The 13,312-nt window shown below is 34.1% G+C and overlaps 3 protein-coding genes across 5 annotated transcripts; 2 read left to right on the forward strand and 1 right to left on the reverse strand.

Annotated features, from left to right (window-relative positions):
• The first annotated feature begins 862 nt into the window (after positions 1 to 862).
• LOC140979103 (uncharacterized) lies at positions 863 to 2,062 on the forward strand. The gene is made up of 3 exons (XM_073444453.1): positions 863 to 1,376; positions 1,575 to 1,643; positions 1,800 to 2,062. The coding sequence occupies exons 1-3, from the start codon at positions 863 to 865 to the stop codon at positions 2,060 to 2,062; spliced, it is 846 nt and encodes a 281-aa protein (XP_073300554.1).
• A 1,025-nt stretch (positions 2,063 to 3,087) lies between these two features.
• Positions 3,088 to 6,681, forward strand: LOC140979540 (actin-depolymerizing factor 3). Of its 2 annotated transcripts, XM_073444980.1 has the most exons (4): positions 3,108 to 3,229; positions 3,680 to 3,713; positions 5,755 to 6,020; positions 6,123 to 6,681. In XM_073444980.1, the coding sequence occupies exons 2-4, from the start codon at positions 3,705 to 3,707 to the stop codon at positions 6,271 to 6,273; spliced, it is 426 nt and encodes a 141-aa protein (XP_073301081.1). In that variant the 5' UTR covers positions 3,108 to 3,229; positions 3,680 to 3,704; the 3' UTR covers positions 6,274 to 6,681. The 2 variants fall into 2 exon arrangements, with proteins under 2 accessions (XP_073301082.1, XP_073301081.1); XM_073444981.1 differs by lacking the exon at positions 3,680 to 3,713 and having other exon boundaries at positions 3,088 to 3,229.
• A 279-nt stretch (positions 6,682 to 6,960) lies between these two features.
• Positions 6,961 to 10,079, reverse strand: LOC140979541 (uncharacterized). Of its 2 annotated transcripts, XM_073444983.1 has the most exons (2): positions 9,527 to 9,658; positions 6,961 to 9,435 (listed from the first exon to the last, which is right to left on the reverse strand). In XM_073444983.1, the coding sequence occupies exon 2, from the start codon at positions 9,394 to 9,396 to the stop codon at positions 7,243 to 7,245; it is 2,154 nt and encodes a 717-aa protein (XP_073301084.1). In that variant the 5' UTR covers positions 9,397 to 9,435; positions 9,527 to 9,658; the 3' UTR covers positions 6,961 to 7,242. The 2 variants fall into 2 exon arrangements, with proteins under 2 accessions (XP_073301084.1, XP_073301083.1); XM_073444982.1 differs by having other exon boundaries at positions 6,961 to 10,079.
• Positions 10,080 to 13,312: the final 3,233 nt, after the last annotated feature.

Raw genomic sequence — 13,312 nt, forward strand, 5'->3', positions numbered from 1 at the left:
AATGCGTTTCTCAATTGATCTTTGAGGACGCGGATGTAAATCACTTCTTTTTTCTTTGTTGTACTTCTCTGCAACCAGAGACCAAAGTTGACCTCTCGATTGGTTTATATACCTATTATGGGATCATGCGAAATATCAAAATAAATATGACACAAGAACTTATCTTCGTCAACAGTGTAGTTCTTTCTTGAACTTTCATCCATCACTCTCAATATAAGATGCTTGTAGTTGTGTTAGATATGTTTATGAATAGATACATGCTTATTTATAATATTTAGAGTTATCCCTTGAAATATGTAAAGGAAATGGTGACCTTTGGATGGGATTTTAATAGATCTCATCCATTGAGATCTCATCCATATATCATCTGTTGGATGATATCCATTAAAATTTTATCTACAAATTATTTCCGTTTGATGAGATTTCCATTAAAATTTTGTCTACAAAATCTTATCTCATCCTTGAAATATTTGGTGTTATCCTTGAAAATATGAATTTGATTTGAATTATCTACAAAATCCTATCTCATCCTTAAAATATTTGGTGCTATCCGTTTGATGATATTTCCATTTATATCATACGTTGAAATCTTATCTATCAAATTTATCCATTGGATGAGATTTCATGTAGATGAGATTTCAGCAGATAGAAAATCTTATCCATATTATCTTTAAAACTTTTATATAAGGTTATATGTTATTGTAAACAATTAACAACACAACCAAAAAAAAATGAATTCTTCTTCAGGTTCGTCTTCATTGTCTGATAATGAAGATGAAATAACCAATTATTTGGTTAACGATGCTGAAGACATTGAAAAAGAAATTCAAGGAGCAATTGTTAGTCATATTCATACACGCAAATGATGATGCATGCCTATATCAATCAACAAGTTAACGAAGGCACGAGAAGAGGATCAATTCCTGGTCATGTTGTAATTCGTCACGATAAAGAAATAGCCGATCGTAATTTGTTCAATGACTATTTCTCTGAGAATCCCAAATTTCATGAAGGTTATTTTCGACGACGATTTAAGATGTCCCATAATCTATTTCTTCGTATCGTTGATGCTGTCAAAAATCATGATAGCTATTATATACAACGGAGTGATGGTTTGGGACGACTTGGGCTATCAACTAATCAAAAAACAACAGTTGCAATTCGATTATTAACATACGGCTTACCTGCGGATGCGGCGGATGAATACATCAAAATAGGAGAGTCAACTGTGATTAAATGCTTGCAACACTTTTGCCGAGCAGTGGTGAAAGTTTTTGCAAACCAGTACTTGCGATCTCCAAATGCCAATGATGTTGCTCGACTCTTATATATTGGTAAACAACGAGGCTTCCCGGGGATGTTGGGAAGTCTCGATTGTATGCATTGGAAATGAAAAAATTGTCCTACTGCTTGGGCTGGACAATATACAGGTCGTAGTGGGTCACAAACAGTTATTTTAGATGCAGTGGCCGATTATGATCTTTGGATATGATATGCGTATTTTGGTATGCTTGGTTCAAATAATGACATCAATGTTTTGGAGGCATCTACTTTGTTTTTCGATTTGGCTCAAGGCATTGCTCCACCTGCTCATTATACTATCTGTGGAAATGAATATGATACTGGCTATTACTTAGCCGATGGTATCTACCCAAAGTGGTCAACTATTGTGCAAACTATTCATGACCCACTTGGACCGAAAAAGAGATATTTTGTTATGAAACAATAGTCATGCAAAAAAGATGTGGAGCGTGCATTTAATGTTCTTTAATCTCGATTTGCGATCGTGGCATCTCCAGCATGGTCTTGGCGTAAAAACGATTTACATTACATAATGAAAGCTTGCATTATCGTGCACAACATGATTATTGAAGATGAACGTGATCTTAGTGCACCGATTCAAGATGCAATGGAAGCACCGACTCCAGACGTTGAAATGGTGGTCAATGACGAAAATGCAAGATTTCAAGAATTTCTCGTTCGTTATAAAAAAATAAAAAATAGAGATGCTCACTATGAACTAAGAAATGCATTAATTGAGCATTTTGTGGGAACAATATAGTTCTTCGAATATTTAATGTTGTGTTTGTGTTGTATTATTCTTTTAATATTAAATGTTCGTGTTTTTTTTTACTTCCAATGACTTGTATATTTTTTTCAAAGAATATTTTGATTAAATTTTTTTATATGACATAATTAATTCAAATAATTTAATATTTTATGTGAAATAATTAATCCCAATTTTAATATATAAATTGTAAGATTTAATTATTATCGTATTATCAAATTATAAATATTTATTAGGAAATATAAATATTAATGTTGAAATAAAAAAGAATATTCTGAGAATATTCTATTGTAATGCGAAATGTAGTGCAATGGGTTGGAGATGATTTTGGTGTAACACTAATGTAGCGCAAAATGTAGTGCAGAATATGGTGCAATGGGTTGGAGATGGCCTCATGAGACTCGCCTAATATTAAAAAAATAAAAAATAATAGTTAATATAATATTCGATTTGATTGATAAATAATAGTTTGTTTGATTTGAATGATTAAATTTGACATAAAATAATTAAATATTATTTTTTGTTTTGATAATTACTAAAATATTAATAATATTATTTATTTAATGTTGTAATTTATATTGAACGATTTGATTGATTTAGAATAAATAATTAATAGATTGATAAATAATATGATCAAATAAACATGATAATAGATAAATAAATTATGAATAAATTAATAATGTATAACTTCGGACGGTGACATAGAGTTGATGTCTTGGTCAATATATATTTCCATATCTACCATCGCGACTTTTGTAATCTCAACCAATGTTTTGAAAACTGGATCGGATCAATTGGTTCGACCGTGAATCGATCACATATCTAGTCCGAAAAGTACTGAAAAACTGTTTGATCGGTCAAAACTAGTCCGACATGTTCACATATTTTTATTTTTTAAAAACAAATTTTGATTTTTTTTTCATTTAAAAATTATTTTTTATATTTAAAATTTTATTTTTTTGGTTATATTTTATATAATAATATAATGATTTTTTGATTTGATTTTCGATTTTACTTCATATCGATTAAACCATTTTTTATATATTCCCTAACTAAATCTCCTCCACAACAGACGCGGCTTTATTCAGCCCTAAATCCTTTCGTTTCAGGTTCTGTTGTCCGAATTCCCTCCATCTTCTCCGATCGAAGCTCGCAACGATGGTACATGTTCTTTATCCTTGCTTTTACTTTTTTTTTCATTTATTTTTTTTTAAAATTTTAATTAATATTTAACGGTGTTTACTCAGTCGGTTACTTTTAGTCTTCTTCTGATTTGCGATGTTCACGATCTGCTTAATAAGATGCCTGCAACTATGAATTTTTTTGTGATTGGTTTGATTTTTTTTTTTTAATTTATCGAGATTTTCAGACCTGATTTGCTATTTTTCATTAGTTTATGCTTGGATTCTGCGATGACTGAAGTTTGTGTTGATCGATCTTGGAATGGATTATTCTTATTAAGTTTAATGTTTATGGATCCTATTTTCAGCTGGAAAGTTGTTATTACTGCAATAAAATGGTAATACTTTGTTAGCGAAATGATTTCGGTCTGGGCCTGGAATTGATTATATCATAGATTTTTGTAATTTATCTGGTCAAACTTTGTGGCAGTTTCAGAGAAAAGATGATGGTGTGAATGGAAGAGGTACACCTTACAATACCGAAAGCCATTAGAAACCTTAATTTAGGAACTTGCATTTCACGTTATTGTCTTGTATAACAGAGCACCTTCAATTGTCTGAGTTCATTCAGGAAATGGGGCCTTGTACTATATTAAATCATACGGAAAATACTTTTAATATATTGACAAATGATCTAGATTTTCTCACACTTTAATTTATTACTATTAAATATTTCCAAGCTGCACGATATTACAACAAATGTACGGGTCAAGTTTTAATAAAGTGTACCAAGTATGAGTATCGACTTATAGAGATTGATATGTGACAAATTTATCTCAAGTACAATTTTTTTGTTAACTAAAACTAAAAGTGGATGAATTAATAAACTAAATTGAAATTCAAATAAAGAGATGAAACGAATACAATATTAATAATTTAAATTAAAGTAATAAACAAACAATCGTCAAGATCTCATTTCACTTATCTCTTAATCTTCTCTAATGATTGAATTTCAATTCTTAAGTCATACTTTTGACGAGATTCTATAATATATCAATATACTTTGTCGAGCTATATTAATCTAATTAACAAAATGCAGTAAATTAGCGTCTTTGTGTTATTTAACAACTGCAATCGCATTAATGAACCGTTCCTCTAGCTTTCATTTATTGGACTATGACTATCAACATTTATCCAACCTCATATATTTATACAAGTTGTTGATCCATGGATTATGTTACCACACCATATTATAAAATCTTTTGTCGGTCTCAATTGTAACATATAAAAACACTTCGAAGTTGATTATGATCCAAAGATGGAATAAAACACAATAACATAATCAAGTATTCTCAAGAATAAAATCCAATCTTTAAATCCAATCATGACATAGATGTCTATGGGTAGGATCCCCTCATTCCTAACAAAAAGAAAGAGAAAATAAGTAGAAAAGAGACAAACGAGTGTTTGCGGTTCTTGTTCCTTCTTCATGACTCCTCCTTTCTTTCACGTTTCTGGATTTCTCTCCTTGGCGGTTGATGATTGCGGCGGCTTCCTAGGTTTTATTTCTTATGTTAATAAAGTCCGCAACTTCTTTTCTTCCTGGCCCTAACAAATCCGCGCAAATTTGTTTCTATCTCCGCGTCGTGCTAGGGTGGTAATTTTGACCGGTCTAGCGCGACTTGTTCTGTCCAGCCCCATGTTTCGTGTTGGGGCGGTAATTTTTGACTGCCTAGCGCGCCTTGTGTTGTCCAAGTATTAGGATTCCGTCCATTCGTGTTGGGTGATATTTTTTGACCGCCCTAGCGCGACTTGTTTTGCCAAGTTCTGCATTCCGCCACCTCCGAGCCTCAACTTTTGCCACTTTTACCTACAAATTAATAAATTCACATGAGCAGTGACAAATATGCATAAACAATAAATAAACGTTAAAACGGACTCGAAACAACATAAACGATGCAATAATGGACTCAACATGACATAGTTAAACACGTTAAATCGACACCTATCAGCAAAAAAATCTCCTGATTAAAAAATAGTAAAAATCGATGAACGATGTCTTTGTAAAACATCTTATACCTCTTAAACAGTTAGGTCAGAAGATCTGAGTCAGGTAGTTGCCACACGTACCAAATGATCTGAGTCAGCTACCCAACATACCAAATAGTATATAGGCCCCTTTACGTTTGTTGTTTATAAAGAGTTCTCGGTGGCAACCTTCGGCAGTGTTGATACAGAGGAAATTCAAATTTAGTTGAAAAACCATTGTTCAACACAATTGCATCTAGTTTGGTGAGCCAAAATTTCACAATTGTCCAGATTTAGTTCCTTACAAGTTTTACTATGCAATAGTGAGTTTTTGTTTTCCCTTCCAAAATGTGTCTATTCTTCGTTTTTCTGTTTTGGTTTGCGAGACTCCATCCTCTCTGTTTCATCTCACCGTTTTTCTCCATTCCCCTTTGCCTTTACATCCAGTTGTCCATATATTTGAATGGGAAATGTAAAGTTATTGTGCTATCTAGATGTGAGGATAATGTTAAGATGAATCTTATTTTGTATACACAGGCTAATTCAGCATCCGGAATGGCAGTGCATGATGATTGCAAACTAAAATTTATGGAATTGAAAACTAAAAGGACACACCGCTTCATTGTCTATAAGATCGAGGAAAAGCAAAAACAGGTTATGGTGGAAAAGCTCGGTGAACCTGGTCAAACTTATGATGACTTCATTACATTCCTTCCTGCTGATGAGTGCAGATACGCGGTCTTTGACTTTGAATTTCTTACCAAAGAGAATGTCCCAAAGAGCAGGATTTTCTTTATTGCGTGGTAATTTTGCGTCCCTTTTCACATGATGAATGACGATCCCCAACTATTTATTCATTTTGTTATCTTACTTGTACCCATTCCTTTTCCTATATTCATGCCTAGGTCCCCTGATACTGCGAGGGTCCGTAACAAAATGATCTATGCTAGCTCCAAGGACAGGTTCAAGAGGGAATTAGATGGCATTCAGATAGAGCTTCAAGCAACCGATCCGTCTGAGATGGACCTTGAAGTCTTCAAAAGTCGTGCAAACTAAAGGCATCTCTAGGGTTGCAGTGAAGTATGATTTTACTTTACTCGGGAGCTGTTAATAGTTTGTGGAACTATGGATACTGTCTAAGCTATGATATTGGTGTGTTGCTGAAGTTTTATTCTGTATTCTTGGCGTTACTTCAGAACCAATTCCGTGATTTTGATTTTATTTTGTGGGATTTATATTACAAATGGTGGTTGGGGACGATATCAATCATTGGATTGGCGTCAATTTTTCAGAAATGTAATCTGATTTATTGGCTTTCATCATTGCAGTTTGTCAAAAATGCAGGCTTCCACGAATTTGCTTTTGGTTTTCTTGTTGTAAGTTGCTGATTGTATCCTCCAAACTGAATTAAGCCTCCTTATGTGATTGCTAATGCGCAATGAAAAACTTTTATGTGCTTGTTGATGTCCTTGTATTCCACATGAGTTCAAATCTGGTCAAAATCGGTAGTCCGACCTATGTGGTTATTGAGATGACTTGAAACCTTGGTTCCCCATTTCTCAATTTACAAAAATTTGCAGACAAACAGGATTATGAGACTGAAAAAGAATGTGAATCCTGTTTCTGACTCGTTACTTTGTCCTAAATAATTGGCATAACTTCTTAACTAAAATAATTGGCATAACTTCTTAACCTAAAAAACATCGGAAGCATGTTTAGAGTGTGTCGTAATAAAATGTTTAGAGTGTGTCGTCATTTTATTCCAATGAATCGTCAATGAATAATTAATACAAAGTCTACAGATACAAAACCAAAATGAGAAGTTGACATTTTAAGGTTCCATTACCATCTTGCATAACCCTGGACAAGATTTCGTCCCGAAATGGCTCTCCCCGTCGCAAGTCCTGCATTGTAGGCAGCTCCTTTTCTACTCTATTCTATGTTACAAACAGTTAGATTAATCTAAAATAATTAGTTTCGAAACTTTATCTTACAATTGCTTGGGGTTCTTGGAAAATGGTGACTTCAAATTAGATAAGCACTGGTTGTCTGAGTTAGCTTTAGACCTCTTTTCACCATACTACCATGCAGTTTAGAAGCTTTGTCCATTTCTCGAGCTATACAACATCTATAAATCAAGAAGTTGTAAGCAATCGAATCAGGTTTCAGACCCCGGTTTAGCATGATATCCCATAATCGGAACGCTCCTCTCAAGTCACCCATCCTACAATGTTCATAGATAAGAGTCGAGTAACTTATGTGATCGGGAGATATACCATTATTGGTCATCTCAACTATGATTCGAGCAGCTTCCTCGATACGGCCTAATTTGCAAAAGCCTCGAATTAGAATATTGTAAGTGATGGTGTTGGCAAGACACCCTTTAACCATTGCAGTATGCAACTGCCTAGCTTCTTCCATGTTCCCTCCTTTAGTAAGATGATCAAGAAAGCATCCGTATGTGATCTCATTAGGTAGTATGCCATTTATCAGCATTTCTTTGCAAAGAATCTCCGCCTTCTCCGCAGATCCTGCCTTACATAGAGTATTTATCATCACGGTATATGTAACGACATTTGGGGAAAGCCCTTCGGTGAGCATTACATCCCAATGGCCCAGAGCCATCTCAAGATTACCAGCCTTTCCATACATATCAATGATGTTGGTATAAACAACATTATCTGGCTTCAATCCCTTGTCATAAATCTCCTTTAAAGTATTTATCAATCCTTTTGCATCTTGCTGACTCAGAAACCCATCAATCAGCGTAGAATAACATACAAGATCCACGAAGATACCTCTTTCCCCCATCTCTCCACAAACGCTCAACGCATCTTTCAATCTTCCTTCCTCACAATAACCATGTAAAAGTGCAGAATAGCACAACTCGTTTAGCTTGTGATGTTTCATCTGAAGGTCATCCATGAATTCTTTCGCTTCAGATACCCTACCAGTAGAACAAAGCCCAGAGATCAGTGGCCGATAAGTATATGTATCCGGTCTGAGGCCCTTATTTATCATGTCATCAAGCAACTCGAAGGCCCTAGTAACGTTACCCACTTTACAGTTACCTTCTATCAAAACATTGTATGTTACCTCATTTGGAGCAACATTCATTTTTACCATCACATCAAACATCATGCTTGCTTCAGCTATCATATTTGAATTACAGAGACCATAAATAAGTGCTGTGTATGTACGAACATTTGGTGAAATCCCTTTGCCTGTCATCTCATGATATATCCGGAGTGCCTTATTCATTCCTTTTTGCTTGCAAAAGCCGTCGATTAGTGATGTATATGTCACAATGTCGGGTACCAGTCCTTTCTCATTCATCTCAACAAAAAGAGACTCGGCTTGATTCAGTTTCGCCAACTTACACGACCCATCAATTAACATATTATAGGAGTAAATGGTTGGCGTTATTCCGGCATCAAACATTTTGTCACGAAACAGAACGGCTTCTTCCAATTTTCCTCTTTTGCATAACGAATTAATGATAATGTTATAAGTAATATCATTTATTACCAACCCCATTTCCTTCATCTTTATGAAAATCATTTCCGCTGCATCGAACCTCTCATCTTTACATAAAGAATGAATCATGGCATTACAAACATATAAATTAGGCACCACCCCAAGTTTCGACACCTTATGAAGCAAGTCATAAGCAACGTCAATGCCCACTTTTCTTCTCAACCCATCGACAACACTCGATAAAGCCTCCACACTTGGGACAATACCATACGCAGCCATCTCATCGACCAAATCCCGTGCAATCACAAATTCTTCCTCTCTGCAGAACCCAAGAGCCATCGTGCAATAAGTAATAACATCAGCTCTCAAATCCATGAGCCCCAGCCGTTTTTTAATCTCAATTGCCTCCCACGCTCTCCCACTTTTACAAAGCCCATTAATCAACACATTATAAGTGACCACATTCAATCTGAATCCCTTCTTCTCCACCCAACTCACCATTTCCTTTGCTTTATCGCAATCCTTCAACTCACACAGGCTTCTTACCACAGCAGTATACACGTAAACATCCGGCTCAAGCCGAGAACCCGCAAAAAACTCATCAAATAAACCGAGCACCATATCACACTGTCTTATCCTAATCAACCCATTCAACACTGCACTCAAAGTCCTCACCTCCGGAAACAAACCGCACTCCTTCATCAATCTTACGATCAGCACAGAATCCAAAACTCTTCTACCCTGAAGATAACTCTGAACCAGTAAATCGAACACATAAACCGAATAAAAATCGAATCCTCTGTAAGAATCAAACAATTCCCGAAAAACGGACCTGGGCTCCCCATTAATCTGCAAAAGGGTCTGCAGAAGCGACGATGCCGGCCAGTAAAGTTTCGAATGTGCCAACGAGTGAATCAGCAAGCAAAACGACTTCGTGGAATGGTGGAAGCTCCTGTGAAGTCCAAGAAAGTTGAAGAAACGGAGAACTAACCTGGAATCATGAACATTTTGGAGGATAAGTCTCTCGATGTGAGTCGGATTCAGGCGAGTGGAGACGAAGGGGTTGTTCAAAGAAATTGTCCAGCTCTGTTTGCTCCGTATGATGTCGTTTAGCATCGACAGAAGATTATCGTCATCATCTTGTTGGAGGTGGTGGGTGGTTTCAGGGACGATGGTTCTGAGTTTAGGTAAGGGAATTGAGGGACGAATCGAGGGTTTCATGTGATTTGGGGTTCGAATTTAGGGATTTCTTCAGCTCTTTTGGGAATTTTTACTGCAGGGAACCTATGAGTTCCACCGGGGGAAAAAGGTGTAATCTTTCATACGGCGGAGGGTACAGAAAATACAATACTCAAGTCGCAGTTATACTTAAAATTCTCAAAAAGGATCGTTCACAGCACCATTAGTTTGATAGACGAGTATTTTCAAAGTTAGCGCGTAAGCGCGTAATGATTGTGTAATTTAAATATTTTAAAATTATAAAGAAACTCAATTATTATGGTTCGATCAATCTTCCAGCATGATAATGATGAATAATTCCAATGAGTCATATCATTTTGTATATATTGAGTGATGTGATTTTTCAAACGTGATCTAAAACGAAGTCACGCCCCCGATTAAAAAAAAAAGAATCGGTGTGTTGTCCCGATCTTTTTGAAACAAATAAATTGTTTGTGATATTCATGCCTAAACTATGAAAAACTTAGTAACAAAGAACACGATATAGAACAATTGAAATTCAAACGAACTTCCAAAGAACTCGTCTTTGACAATCCGTGTGAAAACAACCGACAAACGCTACAAAGATTGGATCTTTGATAATTTTGATTTTGTTGTTTGAACAAAAGCTTTTGAAATTTGAGACAAAAACTCACAAAATTGATAACAATATTCAAAATTATGTCAATGATCCAACTTACAAGGTATACTAATAAAAAACATGGTAAAATATCTTTTAAAACTCGAAAATAAGGTAAAAATGCTCGCTGGGGTGCGTCTTGCTCGGCCTAGATGCTTCTTTTTTGTCCTTCAACACTTGAATGACATTATAATGGTCCTAAACTTAATTGGTATGCTCTTGGTAGCTTGCCATGAATCCTTGATGAGCTTCTTTGAATTTCTTTTCAATTGTTAGCTCGCGACGCCTGGTCAGATTCATGTGATACTCTCCTTCTTCAAAAAGTTTTGTCCTCAAATCTTTGCTACCTACACAAAAACGAAGCAAGTTAGTAACAAAACAAATTATATCACTACTATACTTGATCATCTGCTCACTTCCTCCACACTTGAAACCCCAACTCAACGGTTGCCCTTGCTATGTATTCATCTATTACTCCACACGATAAATAACAAATAACACCAAATGATAATAATAGAATTTCATTAAGCATCATGAAAACCAAATTCCTCCTCTTCTTAGACCTAGTTGTTACAAGCTTGTTTAAAAAGAAAAATGATTTATATATATGTGCATAAATTTTTATAACTGATGAAAATATGAAACGTTGGAGGAGGTGAAGTGATTGTGACTAATACGATGATACGATGATTAGATTGGAGATATCGTGAGGGAAAAGGACCTAGAGGGAGCCCGTTTACGGGAGAAGGCCTCAGAGAGAGCCCGACGATCGTATTTCCATCGACATGATATGATGATATGTAAGGCCAATGATTAGTTGACTGATGAGAGTGTCGCTGATGTCCCCGCCGCCCAGTACTGTGGTTACACGTAGATGCATCCATCGACATTCAGCTGATACGAAAGTCACAATTAACGATCCGAATTAAATAAAATGAAAACGTATATGTATATGATGAAAAGGAAAATGTATATTATGAAAGGAAAAATGTTTAAACTATGCGTGTTCATGAAAAGCTATTTTAAGTAAAACTATTTTCACTGTTGCATGTGAATGTATATGTATTACTTGTTATCATGGTTAAGGTTTGCTGAGTCAATAGACTCACTAGGTGTGATCGATGCATGTGAGCATGATGTGGATGTTAATAGAGAACTTGATGGTTGAACTAGCTGGACTGAAGGTGCACACAACCCGAGGACCAGCGCTAGTTTTTCTGCACTTACGTTTATGATTTATGCTAACGGTTTACGTACTTTTAAGATTTTATGACTTATGATGATTTTAAGAGGTTTTTGAGATGATGTTAGGATTAAGTTATTTTTGAAAATGTTAAAGTTAGGTTTGGTTGACGATTTATAATTTTATGTTTCAAATCNTTGGATTAAATTGAAATTTTATGAAAATTTGACTAATTCACCATTAAATAATTTTTAGTAAAACTATGAATATTTTCTTATAAAAAAAATAATTATAATATGATTTTAGTTATATAGTAGAATAAGTTTTACAAGAAATTAATTATTAACAAATTAATTGAAAATTAAATAAAAAAATTTGTTTAATTTATTAATTTATATAATAATTGTGATGATTAGTGATAAATATACAATATATATGAGTCATTTAATTAAATTTATTTAATTAGTTGATGAAAAATTGACAATATGTTATATTATATATATGAAGGATGATCGAGAATTATGCACAATGTGATAGATGTATTTATGATATTTTACCTTTCTTTTGAATTTCTTTTATTAATATTTGATATATAAAAGTGGTTTAGTCAATGGCCATTCCCACCCTATTAGATTATCCCTTATGTGACATGACTATTCAAATGTAAATTATTAGAATTAGTTGGTGATCAAGACTGTAAGATGGTGAACCCAATGATAAATATTTGAAGAATGATAAGACATGTAAAATATTGAAAGTTTGAGTAATAAAATTACATTTTAATTCCTGCATTTTAGATTCATGTTTAGCTCACATGGATCAAATAATGTCGGTGATCAATCATCTTTATTATTATTGTTTATGGTATATGCGTTATATAGTAAATTATACGTAACATAGTTTAATGAATCCGACAAACATACAAAAAAATATAACACATTTTAAAATTAATGATGAGACAAATTTTTAAAATAAAATCCGTCATTTTTATCTTAACAACATGTTTAAGACATCATAGTAGGAAGGATTTAATTAAAGAAATCATTTGAATCATTCTTAAGTTATGATCTTTGAGTCAATATACTTTAATACATGATCACATTTATCTTGTCTTGTTATTTCACACCTAAAAATTTATTGCATGCGCAACGCTCCGGTCAAAAGGAAGATTTAAGTTAGGTAACATTAAAGTTTATATTTCAATTTCAACTAAAATGGATAATCAAATAATATGCCAAATCCTACTTGCAAATATATATTATTATTTTTATATNTTGAAAATTGAAATATGATTTAATTACCCACTAGAAGAGAAAAAACTTGTGCGAGTCACTCGCCTTAAAAGCGTTGACTTTCCCATTTGCAAAATTTGGTGTTTGACTAAAATCACTAATTTATTTAAAATAATTTATTTGTTTATTTAAAATAATAAATATAATTGATATTGACTTGCAAAAGTAAATACACTATGTAGCAAATTTTCTATAGAGCAAATCAAGATAACGATCACAGTTTCAAGCGCATAGTCCAAAAACGTGAAAATCATTCGAAAAGATTCAATTGACTGAAATGAATTT

The sequence above is a fragment of the Primulina huaijiensis genome, chromosome 6 (genome assembly GCF_012295235.1).
Source record: "Primulina huaijiensis isolate GDHJ02 chromosome 6, ASM1229523v2, whole genome shotgun sequence".
Lineage (NCBI taxonomy): Eukaryota > Viridiplantae > Streptophyta > Magnoliopsida > Lamiales > Gesneriaceae > Primulina > Primulina huaijiensis.